We start from the raw sequence: 21,963 nt of genomic DNA, 5'->3' as shown, positions 1-21,963 counted from the left end.
AGAAGGACCCGGCTTCTAATTGCGGCTCCACCATTTGTCTGCGGTGTGATCTGGGACAAGTCACTTCACTTCTCTGGGCCGCAGTTACCTCATCTGTAAAACAGGGATTAAAACTGTGATCCCCGTGTAGGACATGGACTGTGTCCAAACTGATTTGGTTGTATCTATTCCAGCGCTTAGTACAGTGCCTGACACATAGTCAGCACTTAAAAAATACCATAAAAAAGTTTCTGCATCCCCAGTTTCAGTATGTTCCTTGCTCATGTCTACTCTACAGATCTGAGAGATGTAGAATGTCCCATTTTCCCACCGTAGCCCTGTCCTCTCCCTGCCTTTCCTATCTCTGTAGATAAAACCACCATCCTCTCCATCTCACACGCCCATAAGTTTGGCATTATCCTCGACTCACCGCTCTTATTCAACCCACACATTCACTCTACCATGAAATCGTGTCGGTTCTCCCATCACGGCATCTCTCGAATCCAAATTTGCCTCTCAATCCAAACTGTTACCATGCTGATCTAAGCACTTTTTTCCTGCTTTGATTACTGTATCAGTCTCCTCATTGAACTCCACACCTGTCTCCTTCATTGCAGTTCACATTTCACTCCCCTACCTGGATCATATTTCTGAAAAACTGTTCGGCCCACATAATTGTGGTTACGTCTGTTAAGAATTATCAATCATTCAATCTATGGCATTTATTGAGCACTTACTATGTACAGATCACTGTACTAGGCACTTGGGAGAATATAACACAGCAGAATTAGCAGGCTCGTTCCCTCGCCCATAACAAGCTTATAGTCTAGAGGGGGAGAAAGACATTAATATGAATAATTTATATAACTTAAAGATATGTACATAAGTGCTGTGTGGATGGGGTGGGGGGAATATCAAATGTACAAAGGTCACAGATCCAACTGCATAGCTGACAGAAGGGAGAGCGAGCCAGGGAAAAGAGAATTTAATCGTGGAAGGCCTCTTGGAGGAGATGTCACCTTAATGATGCTTTGAAGGTGGAGAGAATGGTGGTCTGGTATTATGGAGGGGGAGGGAGTTTCAGACTAGGGGAAGAACATGAGAAAGGGGTCGGCGGCGAGAGAGACGAGATCGGGGCACAGTGAGTAAGCTGGCTCTTGAGGAGCGGAGTGTGTGGGCTGGGCTGTAGTAGGAGATGAGTGAGGTGAAGTAGGATGGGGCGAGATGAATGAGTGCTTTAAAGCCAGAGGTGAGGAGTTTCAGTTTGATGCAGAGGTGGATGGGCAGCTATTGGAGGTTCTTGAGGAGCGGAGATGCATGGACTGAACACTTTTTCTGATTAATGATCCGTGCAACAGAGTGAAGTATGGACCGGAATGGGGAGAGACAGGAAGTTGAGAGGTGAGTGAGGAGGGAGAGACAGTAGTCAAGGTGGGTGAGGATATGTGGTTGGATCAGCATGGTAGCAGTTTGGATGATAGGAAGGAAAGGGTGGATTTTGCCAATGTTGGGAAGGTAGAATGAACAGGATTTGGTGACAGACTGAATATGTGGGCGAAATGAGAGAGATGAGTCAAGGACAACGCCAACGTTACGGGCTTGTGAGATAGGGAGGAAGTGGTCTTGTCTACAGTGATGGGAAAGACAAGGGGAGGACAGGATTTGAGTGGGAAAATAGGGAGTTCAGTTTTGGACTTGTTTAATTTGAGGTGTCAGCAGGTTATCCAGGTAGAGATGTCCTGAAGGCACAAGGAGATGCCAGATTGCAGGGAAGGAGAAAGGTCAGGGCTGGAGATGTCGATTTGGCAATCATCTGCATAGAGGTGGTAATTGAAGCCATGGGAGGGAATGAGTTCTCCAGGGGAATGGGTGCAGATGGGGAATAGAAGGGGATATAGAACTGAGCCTTGAGGGATCTCTCCTGTCGGAGGGTGGGAGGCAGGGATGGAGCCAGAAGAGAGAATGTGTGCCAGTGACTGTACTAAGCGCTAGGGCAGTGAGAAGATAATTGGGTTGGACACACTTGGAAACAGTCCCTGTCCCACTCAGTATTAATCCCCATTTAACAGATGAAGTAACTGAGGAACAGAGAAGTTAAATGACTTGCCCGAAGTCACACAGCAGACACTTGGAGGAGCTGGGATTAGAAGTCAGGTCCTCTGACTCCCAGGCCAGTTCTCTATCCACTAGGCCACTCTGTATATCTCGCCAATCCAATGGAGATGTGATTTTAATAAGGTTTCGAGGGTGCGGAGAGTGGGGGTCAGTTGGAGACAGGTGACCAGGTTGGATAGATCTTGCACCACTTCGACAATTACACACTCACAACCAATAGCATTTTTGGTACCTGCACCTATATTCTTTATTATTTAAGCACTGCTTCCTTCTATCCGTAAATTATTTTGCGTCTGTCTCGCCATTAAAGCATCAGCTCCTTGATCCTGTCTTTAGCTTCTACCATACTCTCCCAAGCACCTAGTACGGTGCTCTGCACATAGTAGATGCTTAATAAATACTGTTGATTTACTGGCTGGCCACTGGTCTGACCTCATAGTGGCCTTCCTTACAGTTTCATCTTCTAAAAATAGGATGCAGAAAAAAATGAAACGGGACCGAGACAGGGAAGAGAAAGGGGAGGAGAACAGAGTAGCTGTGGGGTGGAGAACCACAGGCAGATGAGAAAGAGCCGTAAGAAAAAGTAAGGAATGGATGAGTGGGGCCAGGGCCATGACCCAACGGAGTAGCAGAGGGAGAGAAGACAAAAGCAAGAGGCAAAAGAGAAAGAAAAAGAGAAAGAAAAGAGAAAGAGGCAAAAGAGAAGGGGAAAACATAACTATGAAGAAAGAGGGAGGAAAACCATCTCTGTGTCGGTCAAAGACGGAGAACTTTTGCTGGTCCATTCGATCTGTTGCTCAAATGGAAAGAACTCCATTCTGGGCTATGTGAGGGCGGGAGGGGGGAGGGTCCTGGGGCATTTTTTCACATTTTGTAACGAAGCGGGAGCATGACCCATAAGGTTGAGTAATACTTTGACATAGCTATTTACTTCTCCCTTCCTCCTGCTGCTAGTAAAATCTGGTTTGAGAAATGTTTTTTTAAATATTTGCATGTTAGGATTTCATAAGGGGAAGAACCACACAATTCACACTCCTAGAGTTAGTAGGATCTATTGTGAAAGTCTTTCCAGGGCCTGTTCCCATCAAGAAACTCGAGACAGCCTCTCCTGGCTTTTAAGCTACCACCTGGTTCCACACTTTAGAAGGCTGAAAATTTTCATGCAGCTTTCATGGTGCCCATTACCCAACCTGAATCGCGAAACAAGCCCGATATTGTTTGGCCACTGTTTCCTTCCCTGAAGTCTTAAAGAAGAGCTTCCTCTGCTGGAACTCCCGAGGCCTGAGCTGGGATTAGTTTGGTCTGGTCTAGATCTGGGTTTCCCGTGGTTTACTCCACACCGTTCCTCCTGCCCCAGTTTACTTCTTCTCAGAAGTCAGTGGGAGATCAAGGGGCCTGGTGAGGCCTCAAGGGAAAGAGGACTCTGAACTAAACACAATTCTGGGTGGGTGGGGGTTGAGACTAAGGATCTTTTTGGGTCAAGTTCTGCCTGGCGGCCGACCCCTCACCCTGCCTCATTCCTGCCTCTGGCCTGGAACTCCTTTACCCTTCATATCCGCCACACCTTCAAACCCTTATTAAAATCACATCTCTTCTAAGAGGCTTTCCCTGACTAAGCCCTCATTTCTCCAACTCCCTCTCCCTTCTGTGTCACCCTTGCACTTAGGTTTGTTCCCCTTATGCACCCCATACTCAGCCCCACAGCACTTACGTACATATCCCTAATTTACTTTAATGTCTGTCTCCCCTTCTAGATTGTAAGCTTCTTGTGGGCAGGGCGCATGTCTACCAACCCTGTTACACAGTTCTCCCCCTAAGCGCTTAGTACAGTGCTCTGCACGCAGTCACATTCAATAAATATGACTGATTTGGGCTGATCCAGAAACCTGGAGTCCACTCCTGAGGGAAATGAACCTTTCCTCCCTCTCCAGGAGGAGATGTGCGTGGAACGTCAATCCCCTTGCGCCCTCCTTCCTCGCCTCGCTACTCTCTTACTACAACCCGGCCCGTTCACTTCGCTCCTCTAATGCTAGCCGTCTCACTCAACCTCGATCTTGTCTGTCTCACCGTCGACCCCTGGCCCATGTCCTGCCTCTGGCCTGGGAGAAGCAGCGTGGCTCAGTGGAAAGAGCATGGGCTTTGGAGTCAGGGCTCATGAGTTCGAATCCCAGCTCTGCCACTTGTCGGCTGTGTGACTGTGGGCAAGTCACTTAACTTCTCTGTGCCTCAGTTCCCTCATCTGTAAAATGGGGATTAAGACTGTGAGCCCCACGTGGGACAACCTGATTCCCCTATGTCTACCCCAGCGCTTAGAACAGTGCTCGGCACATAGTAAGCGCTTAACAAATACCAACATTAACCCCCTCCCTCCTCAAATCTGACAATTACTCTCCCCTCCTTCAAAGGCTTACTGAAGGCATAGTTCCTCCAAGAGGCCTTCTCTGACTAAGCCCTCCTTTCCTCTTCTCCCACTCCCTTCTGCGTTGTCTGACGTTTCCTCTGCTCCTCCCCCCTCCCCCCTAGCACTGTGCTCATTTGTATATATTATTTATTACCCTATTTATTTTGTTAATGAGGTGAACATCCCCTTGATTCTATTTATCGTGAAAATGTTGTCTTGTTTTTGTTTCGTTCTGTTTTGCTCTGCCGTCTGTCTCCCCCGGTTAGACTGTGAGTCCGTCATTGGGCAGGGATTGTCTCTATCTGTTGCTGAATTGTACATTCTAAGCTCTTAGTACAGTGCTTTGCACATAGTAAGCGCTCAATAAATACTACCGAATGAATGAATTCATCCCCCCCTTCCCAGCCCCACAGCACGTATGTACAGATCTGTAATTTATTTATTTATATTAATGTCTGTCTCCCCCTGTAGACTGTAAGCTCACTGTGAGCAGGGAATGTGTTTGCTGTTATATTGAACTCCCCCAAGCCTTTAGTACAATGCTCTGCACACAGTAAGCGCTCAATAAATACGACTGAATGAATAAACCAAATCAGCTGTGAAGCTACTGAGGAGGAAGAGACTTGGCCAGTAGCAATTTAATCAACATTTCAGGCTTCCTGTTGAGCATTCTAGGACTTTTATTTCTTCACGCTAAAGAGTAATGAAGGAAATGCTGCTTTCCAAGAGGTCTAACTTTAACACAGAGATGAATGAGGTCGATGAGGTTCCTCCAGATCATAAGATTGTCCTCCAGACTGTAAGCTCGATGTGGGCAGGGACAGTATATATCGAGTTTTGCATTGTATTCATTCATTCAATAGTATTTATTGAGTGCTTACTATGTGCAGAGCACTGTACTAAGCGCTTGGAATGTACAAATCGGTAACAGATAGAGACAGTCCCTGCCCTTTGACGGGCTTACAGTCTAATCGGGGGAGACGGACAGACAAGAACAATAGCAATAAATGGAATCGAGGGGATGAACATCTCATTAAAACAATAGCAAATAAATAGAATCAAGGTGATGTACATCTCAATCAAGGTGATCCTAAGCTCTGAGTACAGTGCTCTGCACACAGTAGGCGTTCAAGAAATACAACTGATTGATGGGGAAGGGGATCGAGGAGTGAGGCAGGGGAAGGTCATCAAGGGGCAGGGCTACTGGATGTATAGATTTGGGCTACTAGGTGGAATCTCTTGGGCTCTCAATTTATTCTCCTCTCTTGTCAGGAGAGTTGGGTGGTATTCAACATTTTTCAACTCCTGGGACACTAGGGACGCTTCCTAGAACGGTCAGGTGAAACCATGGTCGATGCCCACTTAGAAGAGTTCCTGATTCTACTACGGGAGAAAGAACTAACTTGTTATAGTAGCTCCTGAGAGTCACCTTTTTGGGAGGGAAGACGTATCAAAGGTAAAAATTTCCCAAGTTGTCTATGCTGTTATAAAAGAGTTATCGGAGGGCTTTACTTACATCTTAATTTAGACTGTAAAACTCTGAAAAAAATGTCTTGGAAATTTCTAATTCAGGGTCGAAGCTAGTCCCTGGTTTAGAAACTAGTTAAAAATACCAGAAAATCTATTTTTCATGAAATAGGGTAGTAAACTCACACTACAAGCATCGGTATCTAGGATCTGGTTTCTAGAAACTGGCAGCTAGGAGGGGGAAAAAAAAACCCACAGGAAAGATAAATAAAGGTGTCAAAAAAAGCAACCCAGCACATTATCAATCTGAAGATCAGAGATCTGCTCCATCAAAATCACCCCATAATCCTTTCACTCTTCCAGTATTACACAATTTCCTACAGAATTATGTTTCATATTGCTCTTCCACAGAACTGTTTAATTTTTCAGGCCACACAGGCACATTGTGTGTTTGTTTTTCTTTGATAAAGATAACACCTGGGTAATGCAATATATTCTCGAGAGCCTGGGCTGGGTCCTCAACTAACTGATTTGGAAGGCCCCAAGCACCAACGTAAAACCATCATACAAACAACAAGAGACCGGCTCGAATTCTAGGCCAAAAAAGGGAACTGACGGTTACTGACATAGTGAAATGGAATTTATAAAACTAAAGGCATCATCAACATCTGGGTGAGTATAAAGCCATGGCAGACTGTAATTCATTAACCCCTCTCCCGCTCCCAAAGCAGACAATATTTTACTGACTCTTTTAGACAAAGGTTAACATGCTCAGTGAACTATACTTTTCGTTCCGATTGTCAAAATCGGCTCAGCATAGTTATCTTCTTTAAAAAAAAAATGCTGCAATTGTGAAAATCCGCTGATGACTTTTCAAGAACATTTCGAAGGATTCTCCGCACACTGCAAGGGGGGACAAAATCTTCATGAGAGTACTCATATAATTTCCCTCTTTCTGTGGTGCAATATCAAATTAAGACATGTGAATGATGTGCCAGAAAACAAGCCATATTTACTGAGCTATGGTCGTTCAGTGCATCAGTTACCCTAAGAGAGGCGAACCAAGAAACTGCACTCACTCTCTCGGGCCACCGGGAAACCTAGTAAATTCCTCAACTCCCTCGAGTTCCTGCCACGGCTCAAAAGAGGGGAAACACTTTCCTGCGGGTTTGACCATAGTCCCGGGGACAGAGTTAGTCCTCAGAGAATCGGTTTTTTACAAGAGCTGTCCTGGCCCTGTAGGACGCTGGCAACGTGGCCCTCCGAGGGAGAACTCTGCCCTACTCTATTTTAGGGCCAGGGCCGGTGTCTAACTTGCATCCATTCTATTAATGTCTGTTTCCCCATCTAGACTGTTAACTCGTTTTGGGCAGGGGACGGGTCTGTTATATTGTCACACTGCCGTCTCCCAAGCACTTAGTACAGTGCTCTACACACAGTAAGCGCTCAATAAATACGATTGATTGACCCATGTATTCTTTTCCAGTGATTAGAAATATTACTACTACTACTATTATTAATGATGTTGGTATTTGTTAAGCGCTTACTATGTGCCGAGCACTGTTCTAAGCGCTGGGGTAGATACAGGGTAATCAGGTTGTCCCACGTGGGGCTCACAGTCTCAATCCCCATTTTACAGATGAGGGAACTGAGGCACAGAGAAGTTAAGTGACTTGCCCATAGTCACACAGCTGACAAGTGACAGAGCCGGGATTCGAACCCACGACCTCTGGCTCCCAAGCCCGTGCTCTTTCCACCGAGCCACGCTGCTTACTTGACTTTGGGGTGAACAATGGGTGGGGTGAAATTTTTAATTACACACGTGAGAGATTTTGAATGCAATAACCCTGCAGTATATTTTTCCCATTTCTCGTCTATCTCACTGTCGACCTCTCACCCCCAACCTACCTCTGGCATGGAACACCCTCCCTCTTCATATCTGACAGATGATCACCCTCCCCATCTTTATTCACTCATTCATTCATTCAATCGTATTTACCGAGTGCTTACTGTGCACAAAACACTGTACTAAGTGCTTGGGAGAGTATAATACAATAACAAACAGACACAATCCCTGCCCACAACAAGCTCAAAGTCTTGAGGGGAGACAGTGCATAGTACAGTGCCTGGCACACAGTAAGTGCTTACCAAATACTATAATTATTATTAATATACATAAATAAAGACATTTCCTCCAGGTCTTCCCCAACTAGGCCTTCATTTTTCCTACACCCATTCCCTTCTGAGTCACACCTGCACTTGGAGTACAGCGCTCTGCACATAGTAAGCGCTCAATAAATACAACTGAATGAATGAATAAATTTGACCACTTAATTCACCTCTCCCTCAACCCCACAGTACTTATGTACTTATCCGTAATTTATTTATTTTAGTGTCCATCTCCCCCTCTAGACTTGAAGCTCGTTATGGGCAAGGGTTGTGTCTACCAACTCTGGTACACTGTACTGTCCCAAGCAATTAGTTCAGTGCTCTGCACACAGTAGGTGCTCAACAAATACGACTGATTGACTGAGATCTGACACCATTAAAAGTCTTCAGATGGAACTAAAATGAGATCCTTAATCTCTGAGATTCCACACTCCTTGTTTTTTTCCCTACCATGCTGGTTTTTTTACTATGGTAGTTATCAAATTCCCCCGATCTGAATTCCAGCCTAATCCTGTCTCAGAAAGACTAGAAGAATATTTTATAGTCACGAAGTGCTAATTAGTCAGTCGTATTTATTAAGTGCTTATTATGTACAGTTACTAAGCACTTGGGAGAGTACAATATAATAATGCATTGAGTCCAATCTGGAAAACTTGCATCTACTCCTGATGCTTAGAACAGTGCTTGACACATAGTAAGCCCCTGATGAATACCATTTTAAAAAATGGACGGAAGTAGGGAGGGAAGGAAGGAAGGAAAGGAGGGAGGGAGGGGAGAAGGGAGGGAAATGAGGTGGGGAGGGAAACGGGGTTGGGGGGAAGAAGGGCTATGGGAAGGGGAGGGATTATTAATTCATCATATTAATTGTATTTATTGTGGGCAAAGCACTGAATTTAGCAGTTGGGAGAGTAGAATATAACATCAGATACCTTCCCAACCCACAACGAGCTCTACGGGGTGGGGAAGGAGATGAAGGAAAGGCTATAGGGTGGAGAGGGAGGCTCTGGCCTCCCTCCACACAGGCCAGGGAAGCCTTCCCCAAACGTATCAGCACCGCCCAAACCTGGCCCGGGCCACGGCGTAGAGAACGATGTTGCCCTGCTCCCATCTGGGAAGAAAAGGAGCCAGGTGGTCTTGGACAGTTCATGCCAGGCCTCTGTTGGAAGGGGCTCCTGACCTTGCAGGTGGGAAGGGTGGGAGGGGACCTGATGCAGATGTGTGGACTGGTATGGGGGCATGAAATTGGAGGGGGAGGAACAGCAGGTCAAACTTCAGCACCGTAAGGCAGAGGTTAACAAGCTTTTTTGGGAAGATGGAACGTCTGAGCAGTTGGTGCCCAGACGAGCAAACAATTTATATCATGTCATTGCTTCACAGCCACAGCTGGGGCTGCCAGAGGGAATGGGAAAAGGGGAAAAGGAAGGGAGAGGACGGGAGAAGCGGGGGGGAGAGGAAGAAGGACAAGGTGGGGGGGGGGGAGTCTGCAGACCAGCTGTCGCCCCTGCTCCAGCCTGCGACTCGCCGGAGCCAGGAAAGTGGGAGAAAAGCGGGGTCTGGGGAGAAGGTTGGGGGGACCAGGACAGCTTGAGCTCACCCTGCCATCCGGGGGGGGCACGGAATCAATCAATCAATCGTATTTATTGAGCACTTACTGTATGCAGAGCACTGCATTAAGCACTTGGGAGAGTACACTACAAGAGAGTTGGCAGAGACGTTCCCTGCCCACAATGAGCTCGCCATCTTGGGTCCCCCAAAGCCTTTCCTTGGCTTCCTCGAGAAGCAGCGTGGCCTTGGTGCAAAGAGCTCGGGATGATCTGGGTTCTAATCCCCGCCCTGTTACGCATCTGCTCTGTGACCTTGGGCAAGTCTCTTCACTGCTCAGTTCCCTCATCTACAAAATGGGGATTCGACCCCACTCCCTCCTATTTAGACTGTGAACCTCGTGTGGGACAGGGACCGTGTCCAACCTGATTAACCACCTCAGCGCTTAGGACAGTGCTTGGCACGCTTAACAGGAGTGATGGAAAGAGTATGGGCGTGGGAGTCAGAGGGTCATGGGTTCTAATCCCGGCTCTGCCGTTTGTCTGCTGTGTGACCTTGGGCAAGTCACTTCTCTATGCCGCAGTGACCTCATCAGTAAAACGGGGATTGAGACAGTAAGACCCGTGTGGGGTAGGGACTGTGTCCATCCCGTTTTGCTTGTATCCACCCCAGAGCTTAGTACAGTGCCTGATACATAGTAAGCACTTAACAAATACCATTATTATGAATAATGATAATTATATTAGCAGATTATCATCACAGTAGCAATAATGGGCTGGGGCAGCCAGGCTGCCTACCGCCTAGCTTCCTGCAGAGCTGTTGAGGCAAAGTCGGTCAGCCAACTGGACTTATTGAGCACTTATTATGTGCAGAGCACTGCACTTGGGAGAGCACAATATAACACTATAACGGACACAGAGCTACAGGTACTGCCACCGACAGGATGCCAAATCCGCGGATGAGCACCAGTGCTCAAAAGCCACACCGGATTTCAAGACCGGTCCTCCCGTGGCGTCCGAGCCGGAGATTCCCCTGCCCCTGCCTCTGAGGGAAGTGTTTCTGAAAAAAAAGTGAACGACTCTTGCTTTAATCTCTGGACTCTAAAGTGAAGAAAATCAAAGGTTTGACCCTCTTCTTTCGCGCATAAGTAACGAGGGGAACTGGACAAGTAGGATCCGGTTTTATGTAAATAAAACTAGTCTATAAAATCAGAACATCCTCCTTGCTTGAAAATGATTTCCAGAGAAAGGGGAACGGCAATCCCACATGGCATGGAATTTTCTAAATATGGTAAGGGAAACGGAGTAGTTCCCCACTGAAGTCTGTCTAAGGAATAGGAACAGGAAACGGCCTTCCAGCCTGGGTCATTAAGATGCAGTACCAATAGGCTATTTTGGTTTTCAAATTTGTGCCTTCCTTTTTCATGCAAATTTTCCTCCCAACACCCGATCCCCCCAGGCAGCCTGATCTCTGACCTCTCGATACGCGTTTATGAAATAACACGCTAGGGTCTTAGAACCAAACACGTTCAAGCGGCACAACGCAGGTCTAGACAGGAAGCTCCTGTTACCATCTCTGGCGGCTTCTTCGAGCCCAACCGACTCAAATCTGTGTAACGCTTCAGCCCTCGATGGATCTGCTCTTCCATCTCTCTAATTGCACAAATTAATTGAATCTCCAAAATGTTACTCAACTTCAAAATATCCCATCCTTTTCTGTCCTCCCTTGACAAATCACCCCAGAAAAAAATCAATGACCCCATCTGGAATTCTGTCTTTCTAACTTCACATAGCATCATACAACTTTTTTAAATCTTTTACTTGCAGCTTTTTCATTTTTAAATTGCATCCTCTAAGAGAGCAGTTCATAATTCAGAGTCGGTTCCTCCTTGAGTGTGGCAATGTGGGTTTGTTTTGTATTAGCTTGCTTCCTGGAAGTTTCGATGATTCTTCAGATATAGAATACTAGACGTGGATAGATTTGGGGTCAAAGCTTGCGTGAAAAGAGTGTGCAGAGAAGGGCAGTTGCCCTGTATTTGACCGTCGTCAGACAAGGAGATGCCAGGGTCAGGACAGTCACCGTTCCTCCTAATGGAAGAGACCCCGATATCGGGAGGAGCAGGGTAGCCTGCTGGATAGAGCAAGGGCCTGGGAGTCAGAAGGACCCGGGTTCTAATCCCGGCTCAGCCAACTGTATGCTGTGACCTTGGGCAAGTCATTTCCCTTCTCTGGGCCTCGGTTACCTCATGTGTAAAATGGGGATTGGTGGTGAGCCCCATATGGGACATGGACTTTGTCCTACCTGATTAGCTTGTAATAGTAATTCTCGTATTTGTTAGGCGCCTTCTGTGTCCCAGGCACTGCGCTAAGTTCTGGTGGATACAAGCAAATCGGGACAGGCACACGTGGGGCTCGAGGGAGGGGGCTGTGTCCGATCAGATTATCTTGTACCTACCTACTGTGTTTAACCAATAGTACTATGATTGTCATGACTGGGAGCCCGTTGTTGGGTAGGGATTGTCTCTGTAGCTGAATTGTACTTTCCAAGCGCTTAGTACAGTGTTCGGCACACAGTAAGTACTCAATAAATATCACTGAATGAATGAAAGAATGATCATCATCATGTGGGGGAGGGCACCCGGCTACCGCATTTAGGAGACAGGACCCATCTTCACAAACGGTGCTAGAATCTATGGCAAAGGTGATCCCACCGGCAGGAAAGTTCTGGGAGAAGATGATGATGATGGCATTTCCTAAGTGCTTACTATATTCCAGGCACTATACTAAGCGCTGGGGTGGATACAAGAAAATCAAGTTGGACACAGCCCCTGTCCCATGTGGGGCTCCCAGTCTCAATCCCCAGTTTACAGCTGAGGTAACAGAGGCACAGAGAATAATACCGTTGGTATTTGTTAAGCGCTTACTATGTGCAGAGCACTGTTCTAAGCGCTGGGGGAGATACAGGGTAATCAGGTTGTCCCACGTGAGGCTCACAGTCTTCATCCCCATTTTACAGATGAGGGAACTGAGGCCCAGAGAAATGAAGTGACTTGCCCACAGTCACACAGCTGACAAGTGGCAGAGCCGGGATTCAAACTCATGACCTCTGACTCCCAAGCCCGGGCTCTTTCCACTGAGCCACGCTGCTTCTCAGTTAAGTGACTTGCCCAAGGTCACACAACGGACAGGAGGCAGAGCCGGAATTAAACCCGTGACCTTCTGACTCCCAGGCCTGTGATCTATCCACTCTGCCACTTCCCCAAGGGGGAAGATGTGCCCCTCGGTTCATGGTCCCTGGGCAATTAAAGCCAAGCAGGCGGGCTGTTGTTAGGACTGCTTCGCCTCTTCTTCCTCTCCCCTCCTACGGGGCAACCACATGGATCTCCCCCGTCCTCGGGGCTGGAATCTATGGCCATGGTGACTCCTCTGGCAAGTAAGTCCTTGAAGAAGTGCCCCCTGACTCATGGTCCCTGGAGACTTCAGCCAAGCAGGTGGGCTGTCAACTCCCCTCCCGTGGGACGACCACACCCCTCTCACCAAAGTGCTGGGGCTTGGAGGACGGACTAGTAACCTCTAGTAAAGCACTTTGCAAACAGGAAAGGCCTAGCCAGGATGCAAAACACTGTGACAAAGGCTGGCCTTTAAAACCCTGATTCTAATTCAAACCCAACATGCTTTGCATACTGGATTTTTCAAGCTGCATACCAAATTGTTCCACTCCAAGAGTGACCACACCAGACATTGCTAGAAGAACCACTAGGATGAATAACAACAACCTCTCTAAGGAGCTCAAGGTTCTTGAGGAATTTTTTTTTTTTTTTAAGTCTGATTAATCTTCAACATCCTTGAAAGGTCTGGAAAGGGGCTTCATTGATGAGTCCAGCAGAAACACAACCCAGATCAACACATTCCAGCCTCTAAACAATTCTCCCTTGGGGAACAAAAGCGCGCACGGTTTTAGATTAGTTTTTCCACTGTAAAAAAAACGACCACTTGAAATCATTGCTGGAAATAGCAGTATTTAGCAATTGAGTTGCCTGTAAAGAAGCGACTTATACTAGGGAGTTTGGCTGGCTTTTAGGATGTTTTTACAACCTCGAGAAATGCTTGCTTAAGAGTTTCGGTTTTTTCAGAGATCTAGGGCCCATATGGATCCACTTAAGGCAGAAAGAATCGTGTATTAAATCGCTGTAGTGCTTTCTGCTGTCAGTAGACGGTTTCTACTTAAAGCAGAAAGAATCTTACACTAAATCGCTGTGATACACTCTGTTGTCAGTAGACAGTCTCTGCTGCTCTAGCAGTTAAGCCCTGATTTTGTGATTAACTTATCTTTCTTTTTGGGAAACTGAAGTATATAAACCTGGTTAAAGAGGAGAGACATCTCAAGAGAAAGAGTAAAACTAGAGCCAGGGCAGGGGCCAGAACAATTTTTTTTCATCTCACTTCTTCAGTTACAGCATTAACCACACTATCACTTTCTAACCATCTTGGCCTGGAAGGGAAATTACTCTACCACAACTTCATTAGTAATAATTTTTGAATTTCCAAGAAATTTCTAAGAAATCTCTCTGTGCTAATTCTAAGAAATTTCTCCACACACCCAAGAAACACTGTGGAAAACTAAAATGAGATGGCAGAGCACCAAAAATCAAAGGCAAGATTTATTTCTGGAACTTCGGCTTAACCTTGTACTCCGACTTGCAGGGATTCCAAGAAACCACTCCTTAACAGCCAATTTGATGTCTGAAAGTTGAAGGGCAGCTTTTCTAAGGCTTGATGGGAATGGAGAGTTGTCACGTGCGTGCGCGCCCGCACACACAGACACACATTCTCTCTCTCCTTCTTTCTCTCTCTCTTTCTCTCTCATGATTGAGGGCGCCACGTTTTTCTTACCAGGGGGAGGGGAGATGAGAAGCCCGGTTTTACCTGGCACCTTGTCGACCGACGCAAAGACGGAACGCTGAACGGTCGGATCGCTGCTGCCCCGGCGTGACTGATCATAGAAGCGGAACGGCAGGTGCTGAGAGGTGGCGGCGGAGCTGTGTCCGAACCCCATAACTTCCGTCGAAGGCTGGACTGGGAGGTCCAGGAGAGCTGGGTTTAACGGGAAGGTCTTTTGTTAATTCGATAGCTGGCTTTAACGGAAAGGTCTTTTGCTAATTCGATCACAGGCACCCAGATATCTTAATAGTAATAATAATAATGTTGGTATTTGTTAAGCGCTTACTATGTGCCGAGCACTGTTCTAAGCGCTGGGGTAGACATAGGGGAATCAGGTTGTCCCACGTGGGGCTCACAGTCTCAATCCCCATTTTACAGATGAGGGAACTGAGGCACAGAGAAGTTAAGTGACTTGCCCACAGTCACACAGCTGACAAGTGGCAGAGCTGGGATTCGAACTCATGAGCCCTGACTCCAAAGCCCGTGCTCTTTCCACTGCGCCACGCTGCTTGAAAGCCTTAGTAAGAGCATGTCTTCTCCAAGAGGCCTTCCCTGACTAAACCCTCACATTTCCCCTTCTCCCACTCCCTTCTGCAGTTCAGTGCTCTGCACATAGTAAGCGCTCAATAAATACGATTGAATGAATGCACTTGGACTGGTCCCCTTTATTCACTCATCCCTCAGCCCCACAGCATTCATGTACGTATCTGTAATTCCTTTATTTCTATTAATGCGTCTCCCCCTCTAGACTGTAAGCTCGTGTGGGCCGGAAACGTGCCTACCAAATCTTTCACGTTATACTCGCCCAAGGGCTTAGTTCAGTGCTCTGCACACTGTAAGCTCTCAATAAATACGATTGATCGACCGACTTTAAAGCCACCCAGGTTGGCCAACTTCCGCGATTTGCAGGCACACTTCTAAGAATAAAATTTGGGATTTAAAGGAGCTCAGACACCATGGGGGTACCATGGGAACCAGACGTCATGGGAAAGGGGGAAAATCCCATTTGATTGTGGGTGATCTTCATCAATTACACGTCGAATAGTTCTGGGTTCTGGGTACCGTTACCTCCCAAAATAAGGCACTGATGCAGTTTTATCTCCATCAGTAAATGGTAAATAATTCACTTGCCACAGCTCAGGAACTCTAGGGAAGTGACAGCTGGATGTGGATTTTGGCTTTAGGAAAGACGTTTGTGCATCCCTACCCATAATCAATCAATGCTACTGATCAAACACCTATGGTGCACAATGACAACATGGTAAAGACGCCGTCCAATTTCTATTCTAAACAGGGCTGGTGATAAATTAAATCCACTTTATTATTCTTTAAAAGAACAATTTAAAAAGCATCCAAAGGCATAAATTCTAAGTAACAGTCACACCGCACCATAATTCCCCATTTCAAAATGGAACACTTTGCTTTCTGGCCAACTGTGAAAAATAATGTTAGAGAGGAAAAAACAGAGAATAAATCTTTATAGAAAGGACTGATTGATTTAAGACACCTTTCACACTAAAAACGGTTTCTGGAATGGTGGTGTAAACTGAGATCTTAAGTAATGATAAATCAGTCCATCAGTGGTATTTACTGAGTGCTTACTGTGTGCAGAGCACTGTCCCAAGCGTTTGGGAGAGTACAATATAATGGAATTAGTGGTCATGTTGCCTGTCCATAAGGATGGAAGCACTAAAGGGAAATTGGCATTACCAAAAAAGAAAAAAAGAAAAAAAGGAATGCTACAATAAATAACAGCGTTCATAAATATTTTTACAGTATCTTTTTTCATGAGAGTAATCTTGTCATCTTTCCTTCCTCACAAGCACAGCCCACTGTCAAAATCTGGGGGTTCTTTCTGCACAACATCTCCCAGACCCTCCTTTTCCTTTTTACCCAAGTTGCTTTCACCACGGTACAGGGTCTGTTTTCACTGAGGCTAGACTGTTGCATCAGTCCAGCATTTAGTACAGTGTCTTGCACATAGTAAGCGCTTATCAAATGACCCTAATCATTACCAGTCTCCTCTCTGGTCTCCCAGACTCCAGCCCCTCCCCACTCCAATTTATACAGCACACCGCTGCACGCGTCACCTTCCGGAAATTCATTCACTCATCCAATAGTATTTATTGAGCGATTACTATGTGCGGAGCACTGTACTGAGCGCTTGGAATGTACAATTCAGCAACGGACATGTTGTTCGGCTCACATTTTTCCTCTCCCCCAAGCCCTCCCAAGAGTTCCTGTGACTCTCTCGTGCCAATCGGAAAACTCTAATAACCAGCTTCCAAGCTCTTTGGCATCTCTCCCAACCTATCTGCTCTCTTCACCCACTCTTTCCCTAACATGTTCTCTTTGTTCCTCCCAGGCCAACCTTCTAGCCGTTCTTTGCTCTCAAGTCTCAGGCCTCCGTTCTCTCGGCTTGGAGCTCCCTCCCTTCCCAAATCAGACAGGTTGCACCTCTTCCCCCTTTCCAAGCAGCGGGGCCAACTGAGCAGCAGCGTGGCTTAGTGGAAAGAGCACAAAGCCTGGGAGTCAGAGGACCTGGGTTCTAATCCGGGCTCCGTCATGTGTCTGCTGTGGGCAAGTCACTTCACTTCTCTGAGCCTCAGTTACCTCATCTGTAAAATGGGAATTAGGACTGTGTGCCCTATGTGGGACAGGGACTATGTCCAACGCTATTATCTTGTGTCTACCTCAGCACTTAGTTCAGGGTCTGGCACACAGTAAATGCTTAACAGCTACCATAACTATTATGAATAAAGCCCACCTAAAATTTCATTTCCTCCAATATGCCTTTCCCAATTACCTTTCCAGCATCCTAAACTGTACGATCCCATCAGCCAACTCTTGCACTTTTGAATTTATTTTATCCCCTCCTCAGCATTCGTATGTATTCATTCCATTTTTTAATTTTGACCCCTCCAGGTATGAACAGTTTTATGTTTGCTCCCTGTGCTGGATTGTGAGCTCCTTGTGGGCAAGGACTGTTTTACTTTTCTAAACTGAACTTCCTAACTCAAGAAACACTACCCAAGTCCTCTGGACTGCGAGCTTGATGTCGGCAGGGAACATGTCTACCAACTTTGCTCCAGTGTACTCGTACGAGACCCTCTCAGGGTCGCACCTGGAGAGTTTCCAGTACTCCACCAGTCTCGACTACGGGCGGGAGAGTCAAGCAGAGGTACATCCATTCCACTCCTCGCTCGGGCAGTGGCTAGCGAGTGGAAGGCAATCTGCTACAAGCCAAAACTCCCCCGCGCTGGGCAGCAAGGCATGGGAGAGAGTCGAGGGTGGTTACTCAAGTTGACTGCGCGGAAGGAGGCGATGGTAATCCGCTTCCGTATTTTGAACAAGAACACTCTACGGATCCACTACCAGAACGACTGCAGATGGAGGCGGGGCGTTCTGGGAGAGATGTGGCTTTGGCGTCGCTATGCGTCGGGGACGACTCGACAGCATATGACGAGTCTCTTCCAAATGCTCAGGACAGTGCTCTGCACAGGGTAAGCATTCAGCACTGATTAAAGGACTGATGTGACCAGCTGCCTGACCATACTGTGGAATCAGTTGTGTGCAATCACACCCCCATCATCCTCTCTCCCTTTTCTCAACTGGCAAGGAAGGCTCACCCTGTACCCTCCTTGATTTCTGTTCCCTCTTTTGGAGGGGGTGGAGCAAGTCTTCCACTGAAACTTCTCTCGATCACCTTGCCCCGTCCCACCTCACCTTGCTACCCTCTTATCACAACCCTGCCTGCACACTTTGCTCCTCTAATGTCAATCTTCTCATTGCACACAGCTCCTCACAGCTGATCTCTCGTAGGGAACGTGGAATATGTACTTATTTCTATTGTTCTCGCTCAACTGCCTAACACAGTGCTCTGTACTATTACACTTGGTTTGGCCCCAATGTGTTTTTCACTACACATTTTCATTCATTCATTCATTCATTCAATTGTATTATTAGTACAGAGCACTGTACTAAGCATTTTGGAGAGCATAATACAACAGTAAACAGTCACATTCCCTGACCACAACAAGCTCAGAGTCTAGGTGGTGGAGGGGGAGGAGAGACAGACATCAGTACAAATAAATACAATAAAATAACCATGTACATAAGCGCTGTGGGATGGCGGGGAGGGGGGTGCCGGGAAGAGCAAAGGGAGCAAGTCAGGGTGACACAGAAGGGAGTGGAAGATGAGGAAAAGTGGGGCTTAGTCTGGGAAGCCCTCTTGGAGGAGATGTGCCTTCAATAAGGCTTTGAAGGCAGGGAGAGTAATTGTCCAATTTGAGGAGGGAGGGCGTTCATTTTGGCTAAAATTTTATTGTTTGCCCAACAAGGCAGGACTATTTGCATTCAGCATGCTGTGGAGTGGGAGGAAATGGTTTGTCCACATGCTCTTGAGCATGTCAGTATAGTACTGGGACCCCGTGAGTATTGTATTGCAAATTTTTATCAGTGCGGGGTTTTGCAGGAATGCAACTACTGGCTATGTAATGAAATGATTCATGCCCGCCATGAACTTCCTTATAATGAGATTTGGCCTGAAGGACAGACCAAATGTACAAGGAGAATTTAGCTTTAAAAAAAAAAAAGTGCACTTTCTTTAATGGTTGTTGAGGGTGAGATTTGGCAATCTGCTTCCCTCGAAAACTCCGTGCTTCATTGTGAGGGTCAAAGATAATCTGTCTACGAAGGTTTTGTAATGAGGAGCACGGCCAGTTGTTTACAGAAAACCAAACAAGCGGGAGAGATTTCAGTTGGGCATAAGGAAGAGCTTCTGGGCTGTTGGGTGATAAAACATCGGCACGCCCTACCTGTCAAGCAAAGGTGAGAGTAGACCCTAAAAAAAAATTAATGGAAATGATCTAACCTCAGTAGTTTTCTCATTAGCTACCTGCAGGGAGGTATCTTGAAAAGAGCCCTCTTGGCTCTTCCCAGGTGAAATATCTTTCCAAATATTGACTCTTTCTCTTGCTGTGATAAAAGTCAAGAAACAGTCTCTTTGTGTACACTGTGGTCGGAACTATGGGCCTTTTCAGTCACAAACACACACAGTAAGCACTTAAATACCACTATTAATTCATTAATGATTGTTCATTATTATTATTATAAATTCCCACAGGTGAATTTCAGCATTAGCAGCGTTTTCCTTCAAGCCCAAAGGACCGCTATGTATCCTTTCTCTTAAGACAAAAATCCGTTTGGCTGTCAAGGACCAATCTGAAAACCCAAAACAGAACAGCTCGCCTTTCCGTAAGCCCCCACCCTGCTCCTGGCTCTCGGTCTGGACAGGCTAGCAAAAGAGAGACGTTTTCCGGTTCCAAACCCAAAAGGAAAAATTGCATTTGTCAGCCTCTGCTCGGTCGGTCGGTCGTATTTACTGAGCGCTTACTGTGTGCAGAGCTCTGTACTAAGCGCTTGGGAGAGTACAACAGAGCAATACACCAGACAAATTTCCTGCCCGCAACGAATTTTCAGCCTGGGGAAGAGACGGACATTAATAGATAATGATATATAGATGACAGATCTCCTCACCCGCTATCCGTTGCATCTTCATGCGCCGAGCTTGGATGCGGCCCTTGGCCAGGCGCTGCTTGGCAATGATACAGCGGATGTGGTCCGAAAAAATAAACGTGGCTTGGAGGATGGGGAAGGGCTTGGAGTGGGGGCTTGAGGCGGGCTTGTGAATAATTATGTTCAGTGCTCTGCTGTCGTCTTCTACTCCAGTGACCTGCATATCCTGTGGAAAAAAGCAAGACCAATCGAGTCTTTAATTTGTAGTGCCTAAGGGGGTTAGCAAACCCTCAGGAAGCCTCCTTTTCATTAAAACAAAAAAGGGGGGGGCAAGATGCCGAGTAAAAACTCAGTTCCTTTTCCTCCAGCTAGGAAGGCGGAAAGCAACCGTGTAAAATCGATACCTGAGCGGCTACAATATCCTTCAGCAGGAGGGTGGAAAGCAGCATGTAAAACCAACACCAGAGCAGACTGCAAGCTCGTTATGGGCAGGGAATGTGTCTGTATTTATACTGTACTCTCCCAAGGGCTTAGTGCTGTGCTCTGAACACAGTATGCGCTCAATAAATACGACTGACTGACCTTCAGCGAGGAAGGCAGAAAGCAGCACGTAAAATCAGTACCCGAGCAGCCAGTCAGGGGAAGGCTAGAATGCCAATGAATCAACGGGGAATTTGCGAAGAAGTCTGGGGCTCCTGACTGCCTTGGCAAGTAGCGAGTGCCCAAACCTCCTTGAGACCTAAACTGGCTTGGGCAATTGAATGGGCAGAAGATACCTGTTACAGTCACAAAGACATCTCAGTGGGTAAGTAATACCAACAATGATATACTCAATTTGTGCGTAAATATATACATATATATATATTTAATTTCCCCAAGCACTTCTCGCTTAGAAGAGTGGGACATGGTAGAGTCTCATACCTCCAGCTCTAAAGGGTTTACAACTAGACGGAAGACCTTCGAGAAAACAACAGTTTGAAAAAAATTAATGACTAAAATCAGTGAAGACTGAAGAGCATTTAACTAGGCTGGGATTTGAAAAGGACTTCTGAGCCTGGGGAAAGAGAGATTTCACGAGCCGATCTTTTGAAACATTTAAAATCTGGAAAGTGATAGTAAGACAAAGGTTCTGGAATTTTCCCAAATGGGAAGACGATTTTCCCAGAGGCACAAAGGAGTCTCCAGAAGCTTTCTGGCAACTGACCTGCAGAAGGCCTGCAAATTTCACCACTCCCCAGCCCAGTCTTGCAATGTCTGGCTCCACCAAACTCATCTGGTAAATATCCACGGCCAGAAAGCGCTGCACCATAACTCCATCTTTTGTCATCACTGTGCAAGCAATTAAATCGCTGTTATCTGAAACAAACAAGAAGGAGGGGGTTACCGGATTGAGAAGCTGTATAATTAACCCACCAGAGATGGTGTAATTCAGTTTTATGTACTCATATTTTATACCCCAATTTTTCACTGTCCCTTATTTTCAGCAGAATTTCTCTTTGGCATGTCGTAAAAGCTCTCAGTTGACAGGAGGCCCTTTGTCTCTTAATTTGGCTTATAATTTACCTTGTTTATCCTTGATAACGCTTGACATGGCATAAGAACATTAGTTTATCAAGTATTTGGAGTTCGCACTGCAATGGAATCTTTCTGGACCACGTTTTGGGGTTGCATTGGGTTTTTGTTTTTTTTTTTTTGGAGGAGGGGTTTACTGGAAAATAATTCTGGCTTTGGTAAGAATGGGAAAAGAGAGAAGCAATCTAAATGTGCTATTCTGGGAAAGCACACTCAGGCATTATCAGTTACTGTGGTATCTTGCCTGTATTGGCCAAAACT

The 21,963-nt window shown here is 46.3% G+C and overlaps 1 protein-coding gene and 1 non-coding gene across 11 annotated transcripts in view; one reads left to right on the top strand and one right to left on the bottom strand.

The window, feature by feature from the left end:
* Nucleotides 1–21,963, bottom strand: part of CLEC16A (C-type lectin domain containing 16A) — a 276,263-nt gene that overhangs the window by 57,232 nt on the left and 197,068 nt on the right. For all 10 annotated transcript variants that reach the window (XM_029050671.2, XM_029050607.2, XM_029050625.2 and 7 more), the window contains 3 exons: nucleotides 21,335–21,486; nucleotides 20,152–20,356; nucleotides 14,599–14,766 (listed from right to left, as the gene is read on the bottom strand). In XM_029050671.2, the coding sequence (XP_028906504.1) occupies nucleotides 14,599–14,766; nucleotides 20,152–20,356; nucleotides 21,335–21,486 (525 nt within the window). The remainder of the gene's footprint in view (nucleotides 1–14,598; nucleotides 14,767–20,151; nucleotides 20,357–21,334; nucleotides 21,487–21,963) is intronic.
* Nucleotides 17,720–17,857, top strand: LOC114809898. The gene has a single exon (XR_003757669.1). It is a non-coding gene; the product is annotated as a small nucleolar RNA SNORA7 (small nucleolar RNA).

Source organism: Ornithorhynchus anatinus, chromosome 2, assembly GCF_004115215.2.
Source record: "Ornithorhynchus anatinus isolate Pmale09 chromosome 2, mOrnAna1.pri.v4, whole genome shotgun sequence".
NCBI classification, from domain to species: domain Eukaryota; kingdom Metazoa; phylum Chordata; class Mammalia; order Monotremata; family Ornithorhynchidae; genus Ornithorhynchus; species Ornithorhynchus anatinus.
This window is presented reverse-complemented; position numbering and strand designations above follow the sequence as displayed.